This window comes from Uranotaenia lowii, chromosome 2, assembly GCF_029784155.1.
Source record: "Uranotaenia lowii strain MFRU-FL chromosome 2, ASM2978415v1, whole genome shotgun sequence".
Classification (NCBI taxonomy): Eukaryota; Metazoa; Arthropoda; class Insecta; order Diptera; family Culicidae; genus Uranotaenia; species Uranotaenia lowii.
The window spans coordinates 132,369,480-132,392,374 of record NC_073692.1 but is presented as its reverse complement, the minus strand read 5'-3'; the positions used below and the strand labels follow the sequence as shown (position 1 = coordinate 132,392,374).

Sequence of the window (22,895 nt, the reverse complement as noted above, 5' to 3'; positions counted from 1 at the left end):
TGAGCTCTCCAACCGATGCAAATTACTTTCGATTGAAGAAGTAATATTCTTAATTGCTTCTAGGTGATTGAAGTTCCTAATTTTTAGCCGGGGTCCTAATAATATCTCATGAAATTTGACGCTATATATATATTTTTTTTATTTTCTTGAATTTAGGTTTAATAATAGATTCAAGATAAGACAAAATAAGAAAATTCAAATATTTTTTTACCATACTTAAATATAAGTTCAATTAGATGAAAGTTATTCTGTTTCGAATTATGAAAAAATAACGAGTTTGATTCAATAAGCTCCTACCTGGTAGATTATCTAAAAATGGCTGTTAAAAATTATTCAGACAAATCGGTTCAATTTTTTACAATTGTTCTCAGCTACAACATTTTCGACTCCAGAAAAGTTTGATGAAGTATTCAAGTTTTAATTTTTTTTAAATATCCAATTTTTATTACTTGATCTGAAAAACTTTGGCTGAAGATGTACAATACGAATCAAAATTCATTGGAAACGTAATGCATGCCCACTGTAACTTCAACTTTTTACTTTGACGATGTTTGAAGTTCAAATTTTCTTTTCTGTTTAGATCAACTATCAAATATTATCTTAGCAAAACTGATGTTATTTCTGAACTAAGTTACAGAAATTCTACGAAAATCGAATTTTCCGACTTTCACTTTTCAAACTGCAATATTTCCGAAATAGAAATAGAAATATGATTTTCAAATTTCATTTGTCCAAATTTTAATAGGAATAGTATTTTTGGTTCAAGTCTGAAATATTGTGCTTTTCGTAACTTTTGAATGAGCTGATTGAATTTTCAAAAACTTTACTCATGTTCATTTCATTTTTCAAAAATCATCCGGCAAAACTTTTATATTATGCTAGGAAGATATCCTGAGATATTGTGGTTTGATTGGTAAAAATCGGACACAAATATTTAAAAAAATTCCAATTTCGAGTGCTAATAGTTAATCTATCGTTAGTAGAAAAATTTAACAAAAATATCTGCATAGTAAAAAGTCATGGAAGTTCAAAGTTGAAGTAAAGAGCGCTTGCATCTTATTTTTATGAACGGTACTGTAAGTATTTGGCTTCTAACACATTAAGGACCGCAAAAAAAATCTAAGCCCAGAAACACCTAAATTCGGCATTTTCTATCTCAGAAATCATTGAACCAAATACCTCAAATTGAGCTTCTTTGAGTTAAGGCAAGTGTTGTGTTCAATTTTATCAAATAAAGGTTAATAATACAATACACTACGTTACAGTTACGCTTCTAAGTGTAGCATACTTGCGTCGAATGAAAAAACGAGATATCTCCCCGTTATTGGTCCATAATGTGATAAAATTAGGGGTTTTCAAAGTCTCTAAAATGTTCCGCTTTTTTCGGGTGTGTCCCGCTTTTTCAAAAGTATGTGGCAAGCTTTCCTTAGACTCCTTAAACTATTTACTATATGAACTTTGCTTGAATAGTTGATTTCCTGTTGCTTTTGGGTCTCCCGCTGAGTCTTTTCGGAATTTTTCTCGATCTTGCCCTAAACATTTAGTCAATAAGTATTGAAAGCTACCTCAAAAACCACTTCACAAATTGTCACTTAATTTTGCACACGTAAACATCATATTACTGGGTAACTTTAAATTTCATCAATTTCATATGCATTCAAAAGTTATTTACAAAACAAAGTGTTGCATTTTTTTCGAATACACTCTTTATATGACCCGAACTGTACCTTCTCGATGCTATATCTCAGGAACGGTAAAAGCTAGATACATGAAATTTAACTGACTTTTCCAAAATAAGGAGCACTACCATTTTGTTTTTTTTTTAGGTTTTTTTAATAGGGTTACCAGATTCAGCGGATTATGATTTAGACCCGGATTAATGTTGTGGTTATACAATCAAAACTACTGAAACGTACCATTTTTTTTTTTTTTTTTTATTTAGGACCTTTTCGTACCATTTTGAAATTGTCCAAATGTCTGCTATCAGATTGCATTTTAAATTTGAGTTTTCATTTTTGTGGTATGCAGAAAACGGACCTTGAAGCCAAAAATTCCTTAAAAATGGATGTTTTGCATCAAAGATAACTCATTTAGTTGAAGTCGTATTTAAAAACTTTTGATTGATAGGAATTTAAAAAGATTGAGAGCTCGTATTGAAATTACAAAAGTGTTTGGTTTTACAGACTAAATCTGGTAATTTCAAAAGTTCATAGAAATTTTATTTTCAATAATTTTCTTACTATATACTTAAGAGAACCAATGAAATTAGATGAAAGAAAATTGCGACTAATTCTAGTATTAAATCATAGAATTTCAACATATTGAGGATCTAATCTGAGTTATATAGACCTTAACTTTACGCTTTTTGTTACCCTGAGCTCATCTTCTCTGAAATGTTAAGTTTTATTTTTAAATAATATTATACAAAATGACAAATCACATCGGAAACCAAAAACTTTTTTTACTTTAAATCAGGCAAAGTTTAGCTGTTATAGTAAAATTTAATTATTTCAACCGGGATGATCACGGTCTTTGTTAAAAAACGCCATCTTTTTTTCACCAGTTTGTCTTTCAGCTCAAGTTCCAGATACACACGAAATCATAATGATTTTTTTTCGACATGTAGACGATTTCAACTGGTATAATTTATTAAAATCGGTTTAGTAGTTTTGAAGATATAGCCAAAATAGTAATCCGGGTTTATATGACCCTAAACTAGGGTTGCCATCCGTCCCGCAAAAGCGGGATATGTCCCGCTTTTTTTGTTGAATGTCCCGCTGTCCCGCTTTTTCATAGAAAACTTTCACAAAGTTCAATGACTTACACTGGAACAAATCTAACTTTATCCTCAATTTCAATTCATTGGTCTAACATAAGAAATCTTTCGAAAACGTTTTTTCCAAGAACAAGCAACACAACACCAAAATAATTTCAAATACGTCTTTTTCTCAAAATAAGCATCAATTTTTCAGAGTTTTCATAAGAAAATACTGGATAACTCTAAAGTTACAGTAAGATTCTGATTCAGTTAAGCGTTTTTGGAGCACATTCAACGAATCCAATGTAATAGACTCGAATGAGCACTCAGTGTTTAAAAAGTCTCTAATAAAAGTAAAAAAATAAATAAATCCAATGTAAATAAATTTGGTATGAAGAAAATATTGTTTACATTGCCTCCAAATGATTAAAGATCTTAATTTTCTGACAGAATCTTAGTTAAATTGCCTTTATTCATACACCACCTTCTTCGACTCAGTAGTCTAAAGTATATAATGATGGTAGTTTTCTTGAGTTTTCAAATTTTAAAAACAAATTTATACTATATTTGTTATTGCACAAATTTCAGGATGTACGAATAAGGTGTTGAAGTCCAATTTGTGTAATTCTTATCGCTTAAGCCAGAAGTTGAAAATGTGTATCTATGTATATTGCCTCCGCTGTTGTAGGTAAATGCTGTTTTTAAGAGTTTTATGTGATGATTCTATAACGTTTATGAAACGTATAACAAAGTTTGTTGCGAATATACCTACAATAATGTTTGCTGAGAAGGTGTTTTAAGCGATATCAAACCCGCCGTTTACATGTAGAACTTGAAATTTTTCTCTCAAATAACGTGTGAATTGCGAGAACTGTGGAAAAAAAATCAAGTTTATGGCCAAAAATCATGTAAGAAAAACTGAGCAAAATCAATCAGCGTTAGAAAAAAACCTTAGTGTACTTCCTATGAATTAGTTTGGCTGATTGTATACGGTTAAGTATGGCGATACAATTAGGCTTTTTTATGGGTTTCTGGAATTTCCCGATTTTTTTCGGCTGTGTCCCGCTTTTTTGTTGTTAAATGTCCCGCTTTTTTCTAAAAGTGACTGGCAAGCCTACCCTAAACGACTAAGTGTCTCTTTTTTAAAATAAAAATTAAACTCAAACAGGTACTTCTGATCTAGCATAGCAGTGGTCCAAGCGGAGACCGATTTATTACTAGATCTCGACGTTTCATGCATTTTTAAGTCATTTGGCATCAAAATAAAAATTTCGATTTTTTCGATTTTCTTTGGTCTTCTCTTGGGTGATTTTTGAAGGTAAAAAAACTGAAACTTTGAGCGCTTTGAGGCACACCTAAATCAAGTCCGATTGAGCTGAAATTTAGCACCGGTCAGTTTTTCGGGTCAATCTACTAAATGTAAATGATTGGTTTTCAAAATTCGGTCATGAAATTTTTCCTATATACACATTGCCACCCTAATCACAAAATATGCATTCTAGGTTCTTGAAAAAAAATTACAAGGAAGGTATGCACTTACTTTGGCAAATCATTACAGGTTCCCCCGTAGGCGCTGTACTTGTAGTGGATCAGATAGTTGGGAGATTCGTAGGTGTGCAAGGCTTGCCGGGTTAGCAAATGTCCCTGCTGCTGCGATGATCCGGAGGTTGATGGAGATTTCGCATGTGTCGGGGGGCTGCTACAGGTGGCTTCCGGAGAACCATTGCTGGAACTGGTGCTGTTGATGTTGGAAGGCGGGGAACTGGTTCCAATGTTGAACCTGGGAATGTTATTGGTGATAGTACGGAATTTTTTCGGCTGAACCACTTCCTGTTGAGATGAAAAAGATGGAAAGGGTGATAGAATAAATACTTCAGTCGAATTCCTCACATCCACGAATAAACTTACCGTAACATCGTCGTTGGGGTACAGCAAAAGTTCTCGCTGAGGATCATTCTGGATGAGGGTTTTATTTTTGATGATAAATCCTTCGAAATCTATTGGTTCCACTAGGATCGGTTTGCTCTGGAAAGATAAGAGAAGATTATCCAATTAGTATCGTCGTACTGAAGCCTTCGCCATCTTCTCAAAGAACGTCTTAATTTTCAAGAAAAAATCCGATAGAACACAGTTTAAATCACTTCCTCATTTGAAGATAACCATCAACAGATTGCTTTCGAATATTTACTAAAGGTTACCGGTTTTATGCCAACAACCGTTCTGCAAGTCCTTCATGATCATATCAGTGGAAAACTTTTGATTGGCTGGGACCCTGCGAATGCGCGACGGCACGTTTTTGCAATTATGCTTTAACGATGATGCACCCCACACGTACATATGTATGAGGTCGTTCAGGAATTTTGCGGATTGTCCGCGAGGTACCGTGATATGGGTAAGGAATTTCTGGAAATGGAATAATTTCTGTTAAGAAGATAGTGAGGCAACCGCATAGCTTTTAATTGTTTGTTATCCAAGATTCCCACGTGAATTGGTCCACGTGCCAAGCCGTCATGATAGCCCGGGGAAGTTATTTGATTAACTGTTAACTTTATTCTGTTTGTTTGTTTTTTTTTCATTTATTATTATGAAGTAATAATATCAAGAATCTTTGGAAAACAGTTTTTTTGCGTTTTCAAATTCTATCTCAAAAGCCAATTTAAAAAAGTAGCGTATTTTGGGGGTTCTTAATATTTTGTTAAATAATATTGCCCGTAGTTAACGGGGGCAATGCTTGGAAATTTTGATCAGCTCACAAATGCATGATTTATTGAAATCGATTTTGATTTTACGCAACAGACCCTCTGGAATAAATAAAGTGTTTCTTGGAATTTCTGGAGGATTTTTTATTTCAAGTTCCTTGTTTTTATCGTTTCTATAATCGAAACTCCCTATCGCAAAAAAAGGAGAGATTGTATCGGGTAATTTTCGTTTGTGATCTTGATGTATCATGCGCAATCACCATCATCGCTGCCCTCCTGTGAGTTAAGGTTTTATGGTTTATGAATAACAGGGAAAAACGGTTTTTCTTTAAGCAAACCGAGAATTCTATACACTTTAGTTTATTGATCGATAGCTGTTGGGCCATATTTGATGGTGATTACAGAAACATCATATTTTGACCCGGACAGAAATTATTTTTTTTGACACTTGAATATTGAGCATGACCTTCTGGGTTAACGGATATCAAAATTGAAATTAGGTTTTTTTACATTTATCATACGACTGTCTGATTTTCTGGTAACATGCTGCAAAAACATGTTTTCAAAAATGGGAAATAAACACATACAAAAAACCATTAGAGCAACCCACATGGAGAAGCAAAACGGCAACTGGCTGTACCTACTGTACTTTTAGCAATTGCTTATGAACTACTCCCTTCGTTGTATGTTTTAATGCTTTTTTAATAATTATTTCTCTTCTTTTAGTATTTTTTTTCTTGAAATATTTTTGTTGAAAATTTGGAGGTAACTTTTTTTAAAAATTCACATCAACCGCTTTGAGAGAGTCTAAAATCTCTAAAAGCAATCCCGCCGATACACGGTAACCTGTATTTCGGCAATTACTACAGGTGTTTTGGTAAATTCTACCGGTTGTTTAGAAAATATAATCAAATTACAGGTTTTTCGGTCAAATCTGCCGGTTGTACGGTAATGCGACGAACTTACACATTGACAACTGCCAATATTTTGACAGATGTTCTTCAATATGGATTGCCGAGTTTCGGTATTTTTTACAGGAAAAATGTATACCTCGGTGATTGTGAGCTTACGACGGACAACATACCGTTCAATGTTCCTTGACGAGCTCTGCTCCATCTGCCGCTATGGTTCGTTCACAAATATTTTGGCAATACTGTATTCTTCTCTTCAACTATACATGGTTTCTATGGTTTCTACGATACGCGTTGCGAAGATTTCTCAACAAAATATTCATAAAGAAGGTATTCTAGATTATCGAAACGAATTAAAAAACAAGAAGGCTCATAAATTTTAACTAAAGCAAATATTAACTTAGAAAGATTAAATTCAAGCTCGTACAAAAAGATCTAATAAAAAAAAAAGTTTTTTTCCAAGTGAGTTAACAGGTAATCCAAGGCTTCGAGAATGCACCCAGCAAACATTTAAGAAGGTATATCGCAAGAACAACAGAATTATTCGAACAAGTATACCAGATGAAAAGATTGTATTAAACTTACCAAAATAACATATAGCTACAAAAATGGAGGCGATATATCTACAATGAAAAGATTCCAACGATTCGATTTCCCCACAAAAAGCAAAATAAACGATTTCAGGTAATTTGAATTAAACAAAAAAAAAATTCCGCGACCGAGATTTGAACTCCAGACCTCCGAGCTCGCAGTCCTGTATCTTACCACGATGCCAACTCACCAGTTGATATGAACTACGCTATAGCTCTTTATATGAGATTTTCTTTTAACGAACCGGTCAAAGGAAGGAAGAGATCGGATAGAGTGTCAAGGACCGCCCATTTATCGTAAATCAGTTCACTCAAATCTTAAATGTCGAATTATCATATTCTCAACTTTTGGAGACATATTTACGAATTGACTAAACTGCTATACGATTCAACTTTTTTTTGGCAAAGTTTGTCGTAAATGAATGATAGAAAATCACTCAATACCAACTTGTTTACGGTGGTTATTGAAAATGTCTTAATATTCGATTTGGATTATCATTTCTATTACGATTTCATGTTAGCTGGGCAAGTGCAAGTTTAAGAATTGCGAATACATGACATCGTATATATAAGAAATGATAGCTCGAGTCATTCGCAACGTTCATGCAAATCGCAAATTCCTATCGAAAAACCAAAAGATCGTATTAACGTGTATCTGAAGTCGGGTTAAATCGGGTTGGATAGAAAATCTGCCATGCTCGCGAGCTGTGAGGACAATTTTGTTAAATTTTATCTCCCGCACGGGTTTCAAGCAGTGATGCCACATTAAAATCGGTATTTTCAATCTCGAAAAAAATTGTATTCAGTATGAAATGTCAAAAATTGGTATAAAGATCGATTTTTCTTTTAAGCTTTTAAGACCAAGTTTATTGAAAGAATATTGAAAAAAATTGCTATTTTGCTAGTATCGCTTCTGTACATCATATTTGCTGTTAAAGAGACAGTCCATTGCGGCTATACTGAGTTACTCACTCTAAGCGCTATTATTATTGATTATTTCTATGCTAATTAATTTTTTATGCGGGGTAACAGCATTTTTGGTGCCTATGTTATAATATCGTATTTTGAAAGATTTTGGCTAATTATATTAAAAAAAAAGCTAATAAGCTTATAAACTACATAAAAACTGTAAGCTGAATTTGAATCAATTTATTATCCTTCATTCAATCATGGATTCAGATCATGCCTAAATGTTCTTGTTTAAGAAATACGACGTTTTAAAAAAAATCTTTCAATTTTTAGAAATTCGAATAGATCAGATTTCAACTACTTTTAATGTTTTTCAAGAAAGTCATTAATTATTTGATATTAAAGATTTTAACTCATTAAACAACTCCATTGAAGATTGCGAAACGATTTGATTTATGGTTTTAAAAATATCAAAAAAATTAATCAAGTTAAAAGTTTCTCTAAAATTTCACCGAAATTCCCGTTTTTGGCATATTAAGAAAAAAATAACGAAAAGAAAACATCAATAACTTTTTTCTCAGCAATCAAAAGTACTCGCGGTCTTCGTGAATATTGGTTATTGAGTGAAAACCTTTATTTTCAAAATATTTGTAACGTTTTATAGCTTTGCCAAAAAAGTTAATTCAATGAAGTTACGTTTTGCTACGTTTAATCTCTAATTTGCCATAATATTTGATGATCAAGATTCGATCTCAAGACAGTTTGCATGGAAGACAAAGGTGGACAAGACTACGTGGAGACTTGCTTGCTTAAAAAGGCACTAGGTTTACATTGGTTCGAAAACAGAGGTTTTCGTTATAAGTGTTTTGAAAATATTTTTTCTGTCTGAACGAGTTTTTTTTTCAAATTTTCAAAAATCGGTATGTTTTTCCAAAAATAGGTTTTCGGTATATAAAGATTCATGGTAAAAAATTTCGTCAAAAATCGGTATAAATACCGGAAAATCGGTATATGTGTCATCGCTGGTTTCAAGTGAGAAACAACCTTTTTCAAAACAAACACACACAGGATCTCAATGAAACTTGATGTTTCCTCGAGGATATGATGGCTAGCATCTTACAAATGCTAAAACCACAAACCCACAGAAAGTGTACTATGTATGCCGTTACCGGGATACGATCTCATACCCGCTGGCTTAGAAGACTTGAAGACCTCTACGCCACGGGCTGCGGCAATAATTTTCAATCTCTCTACGACCAGCAGTGCAACCCGATGTAGTAAAGCCGTAGAGGTGTCTTAGAATCAATTGACCAATAAGAGAAGCAGAAAATATTGATACCGGCAATGGTGAAATGGTATGTATGCGTTGAGAGCAAAATCTTGCGATCTCTTGCACACTTGCAAGAGGTACGTATAGAGTATAGAATAGTATAGGGTATAGAGTATAGAATAGTATAGAATAGAGTGTTTGAAAGATGATTCCATCGATTATAAGAAACCTAAGCTTGAGTTATATTTGTGTCGTACTTGATGGACGATACAAATTAATCGTTGAAATCTTGCTGGGGTATTTTACAAACCGAAAGGTAGCTTGAAATACTCGAAATGGCCATTTGCACCATGCTCGTTAGATGGAAAAATGAATAGGTAACATAAGCTTAGGATTGGGGTCTATATTTTGTGGTCAACTAGAGGATAACACAAATCTCGGTCTTGCTACAGGAAGATATCTTCTGCTACGAGCACAGGCACATGCCCGATGTGCGGAAACATGCCAGAGAGGCCTCGATGTTCAACTGGCAGCACCAGTGGGACAGCTCGGAACGTGGCCGGTGGATCCATCGCTTGATCCCTAACTTCGTATCCTGGATGACATCGAGAGGTGGATTTCTGCATGACACAGTTCTTGACTGATCACGGATGCTTCATGCAGTACCACCATCGGTTTGGACACGTGGCCTCGCCATTCGGCCCAACCTGCGATGACACAGTAGAGACACCAGAGCACGTAGTGTTCAACTGTCCGAGGTTCGAAGAGGTACGCGCTAACATGCTTGCCGCCTGCGGACCAGACACGACAGCCGACAACATCGTGCGGAGGATGTGTGAGGATGCCAATACTTGGCGCGTGGTCAGCGATGGGTTCAACCGGATCATGACTGCCCTGCAGAGGAGTTGGAATTAGCACCAGTCCGCGACCAGTGTAGGGTGACTCCTTTGTCGGGGAGCATCCGAGTAGGGTGCGTTCGAACCTGGCAGTAAAGCATACAAAGATAAGACTCTATCTTTTGCGTATGGCGAGCTGCCTGGTACGTCGCACGTCTGTGTGTAGGATACCTTCAACGTTACCGTCGCGAAGTATCCGAGTCGAACGCGCCTTCTGCGATGCAGGCTGTGGGGTTAAGACAAGACTTTCTTCGTAGTCGAACTCTTAGGGGGAAGAGTATTCACGTCGCGGAAAACTCTCGGGTGCAGTGATCTCACGTCGCCGTCGAATGAGCCACTCGAGTCGAATAGGATGACATCACCGTCAGGATTCATCTGAGTCGCAAACGTTAAAGACCCGTACGTGTGTCTAGGATAAGCTGCTCTCAATTCGGCACACGGCAGGCAAAAAGCCTAGGATTGCCAGCAAAAGGAAGGAGGAAGATCGGATCAGGGTCGGAGTAGAATGGCTTTTCGGCGGGGGGCATTCGAGTAGTGTGCGCCCGATCATAGCAGTAAAGAATACAAAGATAAGACTCTACCTTCTGCGTATGTCGAGCTGTTAGGTACGTCGTGAACGTTGTGTAGGATACATTCACCGCCGCAGAGTATCCGCAGAACTCATAAGGGGAAGAGTATTTACGCCGCGAAATACTCTCGGGTAGAGTGACTTCACGTCGTCGGCGGGTGAGTCACTTGAGTCGGTGTAGGATGACATCTTCGCCGGGAATCATCCGAGTAGTTTTGTATAGCCCCGAACGTGTGCTGTGACAGGCGCGAGTTCAGGATAAGCTGCTCTCGATTCGACACACGGACGGGCAAAGAGGAGTGTGCCTCGAGCCAAACCAAGCGGAGCAAAGATCTCGAGTCGTTAGAGGAGAGGTCATTGGTCTCTTGCAGTGGTCTCGAACAGAGGTGGATAGTCATGGGAACCAAGCGAGTCTCGAGTTGCGAGTAAAGGCCGGACATCGAGTCGTTAGAGGAGAGGTCCTTAGTCTTGAATCATAACAATAGGCATATGCTGGAGTTTTGACTCGAAATTGAGTCAGATATTTTTCATGAAAATTTCACAAAATCTAGTTCAACTATTCAACTAACGCCCCACAAAATTTGAAGACTGTACAATGACTTTAAGAATAGATACAGTTATTCCCGTTAAAAAGGAAAATTTTAGATTGCTTTACAAAATTCGCTGGATTTTTGACAATTTTGTCAATAACATGTAAAAATGTAAACATCCGTAAAAAAATTAAATCTTTGGTGATACTAAACCTCATTTCTTAACCGGCAAAAATTTGTACTTCGTAAATAGATCTATTTTGATGAAACTTAAGCATCAAACATGTTTTGTTTAGATTTTGTGGAAATTTCATGAAAAAATATCAACCGAGAGAAAAATTGCGGATTGTCAAAGTTGAAAGAGAGTGCGCTGTTTCAATGTTTTTGACGCTACTGTATGTAGTGTTTCGTGATAAATAATGTTGACGGATACCGTGGCGTATTATGTAGCATTGCAGCCTCGTAAGCCAATCGTAATAAGATCAGAGGAAAAAACTTGTGGAAGACGGAGGCGAGTTAATTATACCCTCAGGTTGGTTTAACGTTTGATAAGCAGTTTAAATTTGACATCTTTTGTTTACTTTGTCACAAAGAAACGCCTAAGTAAACCTTACTCTAAATATTGCTGACATTGAATGCCGGTAGGTGTGCCAAACCAACCGGCAAACCTCAAACATCCGGTGATACGGAAATGGAAGCTAAATTTAACTCAATCCCAAACCGATGTTGATTTGTATTCCACAAGAAATAAAATCGCGTGGACATGCTAGTATACTTACTTATAATCATATCTCGATTGCTTATGATGATGATGAACCTGCCATGAAGGCATTTTTTTACTTCCCGAATAGAGAAATTCTATGGAAGGTAAGACAATGCAAAGCAGATTTTGCACAAATCGATAAATGGTACCTACGAGATGGGTTTGTGTATTTAAAGTTGTAAGCTTGTTTTTGAAGTTGCACCATTACTTAATGACGGTTTGTTGTTATGATTGTGACAGCTTACAATTGGTTGGATCGTTTCAATTGCCAGTTAAAGTGGTCATGACGAGTTGACCAACGGCAGAGTTTACATTAACCAGTAATTAGATGCGGCTGATTCGAGTTGACTTGTTGTAACCATGAATGATTGGAGCATTCTTAGAAGGTACCTCCTAAGGCTATGATCATTTAGTATCCGGGCAGTTACAAACGATTGTATTTTAAAAACTATTCATTTGATCGAAAAATTTTCTATGGAGGAAATGAAGGTGTTAATATGACATTTAATATAAAAATATAAAAAAATATATTTATCAATGATTTCAAGAAATAATCTTACTTTTTCATAAAATCTCTTTTTTATCTTTGCACACTTGTGTCAGTCATGTATTGATCTATTATTTTTACCACAGAAGTAAAACCTTTGCAAAATCATGATTTTTTTACACAAACTCACCTGAAAAAAGCAATTGGAATCTTGTTGGAACCTTTTTATTAGTAGGCATCTAGAAAAATTTGATCTCTTTAATCCGGTTTTAACATAAATTTCTTCGTCCATCAGGACACATCTGTCACATTGCGTAAAAACCAGTTGCACATGTTGCAATCTAAGGAACTGTTCACTATTAGTTATTTAATTGGTGTCTACTAGTCGGAAAACACTTTTTGACTGACGGAAATGGATTGATTGCTTTATTTAAAGGGTCTGCATTCAGTTATCCCCAATAACCATAGACTGTTTACCATATTTAAGATCAAGGGTTCCGTTCCGATGCTTGATTTGAACTTCGTGTGGATTCTAGAGTGGCTCCTTATACTTCTTAACCATTCGGTCCAAAAAAAAATCAGAAAAAAATCAACAGTTTATGAGTTTTCAAGTCGAAAATGAAGAGTTTTCGAGGTGCAAAATGCGCAAAAGGCGCAAATTTGTGCAAAATTATTTTTACCATGTCTTTTTGCGTCGTAAATATCCCAACATACATTAACCTTAAAAATCTGACAAAAATAGGCGAGATAGTCCTTTTCATAACCAACACAACGCTGCTAAAGTTTTTCATATCCGAGCTCTAATAACGTAGCTATCACCGAAATAAAGTGCCCGGATACTAAATGATCATAGCCTTAGATGTTATTTTTTCATCAATTCGTTCCTTTTTGATTGTAAAACTCTGTTCAAATTATCACAAAATCGCATTTGTCTTTTTTTCAATAATATAAGAAAGCAAATCGAATGTGTCAAGAATGTATGGTACGGCACCATTCTCGCACAATGCACTTGTCGGCATTATTAATTGGCGGCACCATATACGAACAGCCAAAAAAACGCGAGGAAACTTCGATGGCTGAGCTGCATGTTTATAATTCGGCAGGCACATTTTGCGTGGGTGTAGGCGGGCGCTGTTAATTTAATTTTGAATTTACATAAATTTTGCATCCCGAGCGAGTTGTCCGACACATACAATATCTTTCTCGGTGGAATTGTGCCGTCATAATTTATGGTTATACTTTTCGTGTGTTTGTTTGCGAGTTTGGAATTTGTAAGATAATAATGTTAACCTAGAATGTATAAGAATGAAAAATTATTCTCGGATTTTGAGATAAGTTCTAGATTCGGAATCCAAATTCAAGCCTTCAAAACAATTAAGGTATAAGCGCCTTCTGTCGGGGAATCGTGAAGCCATTGTTCATCATAAAGAAAAAGAAATACAATCGATAATTAACAAGCCAAATGAAAACTGTCTTGATTAAATCACTTTAAATAATTTGAAATTCAATCTTTAATATTTTCACTTTGGTCTTTCCCTTCAATGTGAAATTTTTTATTTAAAAAAATACAGAAGTAGGTACATAAAACACCATGAAAAATTTTATTTCTTAATTTTGTAAAACTGTGTTGGCTGTTTGGTTGGTTGGTTGGTGTTTTCTTTCATATTTATTTTTAAACGCGTGCAAGTGTGCTATAAAAATGTCAAAACCATTTCATTAGTTTTGTGGGACAGATTTGTTTCGAACATGTAAATTATAGTAGAATCTGGTTAAACTCGACACAAATAAACTTTTATTTTAAAAGACATTGTCGAAACACAAAGGCAAATTTCCATTGAATTCGGGACCAATAAAAATGTCTATTTTCAAATCCATTTCCCTTACAATATATTTATTTTCCAGAAACATGTTCAGAACTATGTAAATATGATATGATTAAGGCTTATTAGTTGAGAAAGAGCAATCAGATTTAAGGAAAAAGTGCTAGTTTTATGTTTAACTAGCTGACCTGGTGTGCTTTGCAACCCCTTTCAAGGAAAAAAATTCGATAATATTATTATAATTAAAATAATCTCTTCTTTTCAATAAAATTTCATCACTTTTGAAAAACAAACTATTTGAAGGGGAAGAAGTAATAGGATACTAGAAAATTTGTACAGTGTCAAAAAGTGTGCCAAACTTTATGAAAACATTTAGACTTTGGCTTTGATAACATTATGTATGTTCCATTTATTGAATATGATCGTCTTAATTTATTAAAATGGGAAGCGTCTATCAAAACAATATATCATCTGAATTTGTGAAAACTTTTTCGTCCATTCAATAAATCTCACTTATCAAAACGCTTACTTTCATCATTTTTTAACAAAAATCTATCGAACATTCCCGGTCTTGAAAACGGCTACATACCATATTTCACGATGATCGGTTCAGTTGTTTTCGAAAATTGTTCGGATTATATCATATTTTTATTAATTTTGTATGGGAGCCCCCTCTTTTTGGAGAAGGGGTTTTAAAGTGTTATAGAAACCATGCCCGGTCTTGAAAACAGCTACATGAAAATTTCACGTTGACCGGTTTCCAAAAAAAATTGTTTGGGAGCCACCCAGACAACCAGAAGTCGTATTGAATTTTACAGATTATATCGTATAGAATGTTGTTGAACTTATATTCGTATATCTGCACATGCAATGTGCGGCCCATGCATATTCTTAATCGTATTTAATTGCATTACATGATTTTATTACGACAAGAAGATAGACTCGTATTTATGTACACGCAGAGAAAACTAGGCTTTTGAACCAAAACAAAAATGATTTTGTTTCAAAACATTCATTTTTTTGAATCTAACTCCTGTTTTATTTGAACCAAAAACTTTTGTTTTTGATTCATAAAAATATTTTTTGAAACAAAGAATTAATTCTTTGAACTAAATATTTTTGGATTTTGAATTTAAGCAAATACTTTGATTCTAAATTAATGTTAATTGAGCTTATTTCTTTTAAAACAAAGTCAACTTTTTTTGAACCAAAGGAAAATGTTTTTAACTTGAAGAAATGATTCCTTTAAATAAAAACTTCAGCCTTTGATTCAAAAAATATTTTGTTTTGCCTTGCAAGAAGAATACAAAACCGAAAAATCGAATCAAGTTTGGCCGGTCGTGTGAAAATGTAGGTCAGAGTTAGCTATATTAGAAGGATTCAGGATGAAGTATGGTAAGTATGTTAATTAAAGAGTGAATATCGAAGATTTTCTATAAGTGATTGCGTTTTTACAGAACCAGAACCGAAGGATGGTTTCCGTGGATGCCTCAACCGAGATGAAAGCTGCGCACGATGACACCGCTCCAAATCCAGCGGTCAGGTCGACAAAAATTTGGACCGGATCGATTTTAGTGAACTAGTTTGTGGCCAAGCGTTTCATCTGTTGTAAATAAAAATAAATTTAACATATAAATTTCTTTCTTTTTATTTTTTGAAATTCCTGATAGGAATTTCAAAACAACAGGAAATATGTCCTCCAATTGGAATAAATGGAAAATGGTTCAATGAACCAATCTTTTTAAATCTAAATCTAAATAAAATTGTGGCGAACGAAAACAACTTTGTATCAAATGAAACTGGTTTTTGTTTCAAAGTATTAAGATTTTGATTCAAAGATTTTTCAAAAGAAAAATTCTTTGAAACAAAGGAAAATGCTTTTGAACCAAAAGAATTTTTATTTGTCCCAAAACCAAAGGAAAAAATCCTTTGTTTTTGAGGCACTTTCCTTTGAAATAAAAAACCTTTTCGCTGCGTGTACATATGAACTCGACTCAACAATTCGCATAAAATCCGTGAAGGGACCGATATACGATGATCAGCCGTGATTGGCAGATTTTGTCGTGCTATGCATAAAATAATTTAAAATTAAGATTTTTAACATGAAATACGATTTATATCATCATAATCTGTTGGATCTTAGCAGAAAGTAAATTTTTCTATCAAACAAGATTGCTAAAAAACGATATTATATTTTAAATTAAACAATCAGTAATAAAATTTTATTTTAATTTTTAGTATGTTTCAAAAGTAACTTTAAACTTAAGTATCTTAAGTTATAAGGATTAATAAACTATGAACTGAAATTAAAAAGCATTACTCACTCTGTGATAGCATAAATGTTTGTTCTGATATTTGTGTAAATGTCGTGAATATATTTTTTACTGAAACAATGAAATTTCTCGTTATTTGAAAAAAAAAAACTTGTAAACTGAAAAACAGAAAATAAGCTCGCAACTCTGCTTGCCACTTGGGGATATATTCAATACAATCGTATATAACTGCATTGATTCGTAATGATGTGCATGCAATCGTAAACCTATGCAAATTAATTCGCATGTCTGATTTTCGTAAAACGTATTTGCTGGCAATCGTAAAAGAATAAAAATAAGTTAAATAAAATCGTTTATGATAATGATATATCGATGACTGGAATCGAATTTAAGGAGGCTTCAACATGTTGGTCTATTTTTAGATCACCGATGACGTGTTCTACGATTTAAAAGATTTTAGTTATGGAAATATACAATTTGCTTTTGGTTTAATGCTGCATCATGAGCTGCAAAAACGCATTTCTTTGATATAATCTTATTTTTATTATTTTTGGGGATAAATAAACCAATTTGTTTAAAATCCCAAAAAAAAATTTTTTTTATTCAACTGACGTAAAATGAGAGCCCTGTACTCAAGTCGCAGAAGACGACCAAATAAGTCCTCAAACTTTCCATATTGTTACGAAAATGTCCTATATAAAGATATTCCCAATCGCATATTGAGCGAAGACCTACAAGATTACAAGCTCAATCATCTATATGATGATGTAAATTGTCATAGCATATTCCAAAATGAATCAGGGTTGTCGTAAATGTTTCGCATGACAAATCGTGCAAATCGTAATTCAATACAATCCAAATCAAGAATATGTGTTCTAATGTATGGGAGAGTGGGGAATCATGGGCCACTTTTTTTCGTTGTTCCATAACTTCTTTATTATAGAAGATAAAATGAAAATGAAAACTGGTATGGTTTTCTACATTTTCAAGGTATCATAAGATATTTTTGATTTTTAATAAGTTATTTTCCCCAAATCCTGACTGTTTTAAAAAAAAGCAATATTTTTTGGATTTTGAAAAATGGTGGGAAATCGTGGGCCACCAAATCCAAATTGACCAAATAACATGCAAAGTTTATGAGTTGACCCAAAACTGTGATTTCCTAATTCATTTCGATATTTTAAAGCAATTTCAGATGATGAAATAAAAAAGAGAGCTGTGTATGATCGAATAGATTCCCAAACCTGGCTCGCGGACGTTTTGGCAAAATTCCTTATGTAGATGGACAAAATATTTTTCAAAACTCTTAATTTGGCATAAGAAAACTTTACAGATAGGGAAAACATATTTTAAGTTCAAAATGTGTATAAAAACATAAAAATATAGGTGATTCAAGATGTGACGATTCCCCACAAGCTATGATTTGCAAATTGGTTGCGTTTGTGTGACTTATTGATGTTTTACCAAAAATTGCTTTTCCACGCGAAAGATCAAGACAAAACTAAGATCATAAGCGTATGAGATTATTTTTGTTATGAACTTTAGGTTCTCCATCGATGCAATTAGCGGGTGTATTTTTAATTATGAAAGTATATTTTTCTAACATTTTTTAGCTTGATAAATAAAAGAAGCATATGATGCGTATTTAAGTCAACAACATATAGAAGTATATGCTCACGCAAAGCGACGACGATGACAGTTGGTTCGAGATTTTTATCTCAACACACATCTGAGATATTAAAAGTGGCCCACGATACCCCACTCTCCCCTACCTATATGGCCTCCAAAATGATACGTATATACTGGTTTTGCTGCATTATATACGATATGTTTACACGTATATTTGCACGTATATTTGCGTTGCAAATTCGAAATACCCACCAAATGGTTGTCTGGGCAGCCTTTCCTGGATTCGGAAGGGTTTGAAAGTATTGAAGAAACCATTCCCGGTCTCGAAAACGTTTATCCGTTCAGAAGTTTCCAAAAATTGTTCGAATTGTTTTTAATTTTAATGAATTTTGTATAGGAGCCCCTCTTCCTTTAAATCAGAGCGAGTTTAAAGTATTTTAGAAACCATCTTCGACCCCAAAAACTCTAACATACCGAATTTCCCATTAACCGGTTCAGTAGTCAGTAGTTTCGAGTTTATAGGGAACAGACAGACAGACAAATATTCATTTTTATATTTACCCGTCTGATTTTAACCAGCCTTGCTCGGGTTCACATAAAATATAAATCAAAATGAATTGTTTGACTTTTCGAAATTTTGGAAGCTTTAGTTTCATCATTATAAGAAATTGGCCCTAGTTTGGCCATGTTAATTTTGTTAGCCTTTTTAAAGTTTTTATTGAGATTATTCACTCTGTTTATCGTTTTCAAATTGTCGAACAAATATTCTTATGAGGTTTTGATTAAAAGAAATTTGAAATAATTTCCCATGAATGCTAATTTCACGAAAAACATTTTTTACATCCATCAATTTTTAGGAAGCTTAAATAAATTTGGCCCTATATTTTTTTTCTTAAAAAGATGAAACTGTTTTTTTATCTTTCCTATCCCATGAAAATCTCTGTTGGAGATTATCCCACTTTTCAAGATGGATAATCTTCTTGTACATTGGTTTGTTTAAATTTAATTTACTCAGAAATTTTTAAAGACTTTCGAACTTTGTTGTACCACGATAAAAACTTTCTTTGCATGTTTTCAATTGAATGTGTGTATTTTTTCGCTTTTTTGATTTACACTGTTTTATTATTAGTTCACATCAAATGTTGAAAGCTTACTAATAGTTTTTTGAAGTTATCGAAAACAGATCATCTCTGAACCGAAGTCACCAATTCAATTTTTCTATTCTTGGCACAAACACCCCAATAATTATTTTGAAGAGTAATCAATGTTAAATTCTAAGATATCATTTGTTTGAATTCGCAGTACTAATCAGTTTTACAATAAATTTTCTCAAAATTGGATGGTTGAATCGACTACATTGGTCATCAACGATAACTCAAATGTTAGAAATTGGCCAATGAAATTGAATTGTATAAAACTCAAAACCTCAGATTCAATAATCTAATCAATTTTCTAACCCCCTGTTTAAATTCCTCGAAGGCTTTTGAAGCTCTGAAATCGCAGCCTTGACCTTCTAACTCGGAATCAAATTAATTTTTCTTTCTCTATGAGGATTTCCAAAAATATGAAAATGATTGGCTTTTTAAAGCTGGAATTTATGGAATAGCTATTCAACAGAAGATGTCAATTCATTGTTAACTGTATGCTTTTGTAGACCTTTAAAGCCCTTTCAGCAGCAGTAAAGAGCACGCTGAAAGCCACTACAATTTTAGTCAATATGTTCCTAACAGGTTTGTAGTATTTTTCAATCCAACATGTAGGTTCGATATTGCATCCAAAAATCTCGTACCGATACCACGTGCTTTAAACAGTAGAAGGAAAAAAACACCCACCAAAATTTCCCCATTCAAATTTTTAATGCTTAGCAAGCTTTGATTTGCTATCCAGTACACGTGAACTCTGGGTGGTTGCTTCCAATACCCGGCCCATGGTGATGGTGAAAATAACCCCGCCAAAGGAAACGAAAATTGCTTGACAAAATGGGTGCCATGACTTTTGGTTCGTGGGAATAAAAACAATAGTTGTATGGGAGCCCTCCCTCCCTTAAGTCGGAGCGGTTTGTAACTATGATAGAAACCATCTCCGGCCCCAAAAACCCTCAGATGCCAAGTTTTACGATGATCGGTTCAGTAGTTTCCGAGTCTATAGGGAACAGACAGACAGACACACATTCATTTTTATATATATAGACTAGTGCGAATTTTGGCTAATGTTTTGTAAAAATCATCTTGTATGGTGCTAACAAATTAGTAGATTTTAAAAATTCGTAAATTTGTTGGCCCCAGGGCCAGATTTCGGCAATCCTCGCTAAGCCCAGAACGAGCACCTCTAATGTAGAAGCCAACGGCTGTGCGCTGAAATCGGTGTTCTAAGGCGTATTCCATGTTTGTAGAAGAACGACAAGAGCGTTTAGAAAAATTAGCGAATCCAGATGTGGATGTGGATCCAGGAGTGTATTTGTTTTAGCGCTGATAGCTACGTAACGATTCCCAGGAAACGAGCCGACAAAGCATATTTGAAAGGACGTCGTTGACGAAGTTGGAAGTTGAGATTTAAGTGCCTTTTGATTTAAACTCAAAAACTGATGCTACAAAGGCCACTTATGTTCCGTATCTCAATAAAGATAAAAAAGATTTCAATCCAGATAAATACGAAAATGCATAAATTTTAAACGTTTTTTCTTCGTTGGTTTGAAAGCAAAAATGCAGACAAAATAATTAAACGTGCTATTATGTTCTTTATAACAATTATTATATCTTATGTAGAGAAATGAAACCAACTGTGTTAGATGAAATTTCAGGGACTAGATAAGAGAAAATCGATGTTGAAAAACATGCGAAAAAAATTCGCCTTGTCTCCCGGTGAGACTTGAACCCACATCTTGCGCCTCTCCGGGGCCCATGTATTAACATTCTACTACAGGAGACCAACCTGGCGTATGAATATTATACTGGTTGAGTGTCGATGTCTATCGGAATGAAGGGAATAGTTCTCCCATGTGATCATAATCATTTTTCTTGGTCTATTTCTATTCCCATCTTTTCATCTTACGGTAGTTGGACTCAAATTTGGATATTTTAGGCACGGCAAGATTTGCATTGCCTTCTCATATACTGCACGGGTTGTCAGTTATGATGAGAAATGATGCGTTTGCCGTATTTGGATATCCAACCAAATTCGGTGTTTGGCACCGCCTTATTTTCTTATATTCGAAATAGATTATATCTTATTTTTCATTAAATATTCCTCTTAAATTGCAATATTGCTCATATGCATGATCCGTGACTATACAATCCCTACCAGGTCGAGTAGTGGTGGTAAGCGTGGTAATACGGTAATCGTTGTTCCACTGATGGCAATTCCCATCACGGTACTTGGTTTTAAAAAAAATTCCAACGCGTCACCACCTGAAAAGATACCGACAATCCTAAATTCGTCTGCATTACCCAAATTCGACTCTTCTCACTCACGGTGAGTATGAGAATAGAGTAAGAACTCACAAAGTTCATCCGGAGTGACGTTCCTCACCTAACGTGACTCCTCGAATCCAGTGACTCGGGTGACTCGACTATCGTCACCCCACGCGCGGCGCAGAATAAAAGCCAATAACAAGGTGCTTACTTCGAAGGATTAAAATATCTTTATACACAGTAAACGGGAATCACAGAAACAGGTGGTTCTTCACCGAAATTTAGACATGAGGAGTACGTTGATCAGTTTGGTAATTTCTTTGTAAAGACTGTAATTATGCATAGTGGCCATTGCCTATACACTAAAAAGTTGTACATATCAATCTACTAAAGTAACTGATGTTCGCAAGTTATTACCGAAATATCGCAATATTTACTGAACATACTTAAAAATAGTTACCAATATTTTTATTACCGACCGTTCAGTAGCGAGCGTTCTGTTTTTTATTAGATGCTCGGTAACATCTACCGAATACCATCAAATAAAAACCTAATATCTGATTATATTAACCGAACAACCGATAATTTTTACCGAACACACTGTGAACGTTCGGTAAATAACTAGTCAGTAAAACGATTTACCGAACTCGTAGTTTCTCGGTTAGTATGTACACATATTTCTATTTAACTCACCAAGCTTCTAACAAATATCCTAACTTACATTATAAAATTCATAGGATCCCGCTATATCGACGACCAATTGCAGATACGGCTCGAATCGCGGCTGAAATTGCACATAACCAATCGCATTATACCAAGCTCCACTTTTTTCTTAAATCCTGCTCCAGGTGCTGGAAAAGAATCTCCTTCCCGCTCCCTACGAAGCCCTGCCGAATCGATCCGTGGCTGATGTATAATTTATGGATGGTGATCATTATTTATCGATCGCGAGCAATTCTTATTTCTCACCTTGAGAATTCTGCCCTGCTGTGGATCCATTCCTGCAGGAGTGAAGAGAGAGAGACGTGCGTTTCATCCAATTGTCGGCGGCATATACGGCATAATAAGGATCGGACGGATTACAACAGGGCCGCCTCTAGAGAGGGGTTCATTTTTATATCAGGTGAAAAAAAGTACTTCGATTGTGTATATCTTCGACTAACTAAAATTTTCATAACTGTATCAAAACACCTGTTTCGTACAAATTTTTTTTTTTTTCAAAACCGTTCAACAATTAAAGTTTTTCTTATGGGTTCCTGAACTCCGGTCCCGAAAATCGGAGCCCGAAGGGTTCCGGACCAATCAATCTTGGCCCAGGTCCTACGATGAACGAGTACCTACAACATATGCTGATATTGCGCTTTTTATCCGGGCCCCATCAA

At 34.9% G+C, this 22,895-nt stretch overlaps 1 protein-coding gene across 4 annotated transcripts in view; it reads right to left on the bottom strand.

Moving 5' to 3' along the window:
- LOC129749082 (dedicator of cytokinesis protein 9) overlaps nt 1–22,895 on the bottom strand; it is a 291,520-nt gene that overhangs the window by 52,279 nt on the left and 216,346 nt on the right. For all 4 annotated transcript variants that reach the window (XM_055743930.1, XM_055743931.1, XM_055743932.1 and 1 more), the window contains exons 2-3: nt 4,667–4,783; nt 4,299–4,588 (exon numbers count right to left, since the gene is read on the bottom strand). In XM_055743930.1, the coding sequence (XP_055599905.1) occupies nt 4,299–4,588; nt 4,667–4,783 (407 nt within the window). The remainder of the gene's footprint in view (nt 1–4,298; nt 4,589–4,666; nt 4,784–22,895) is intronic.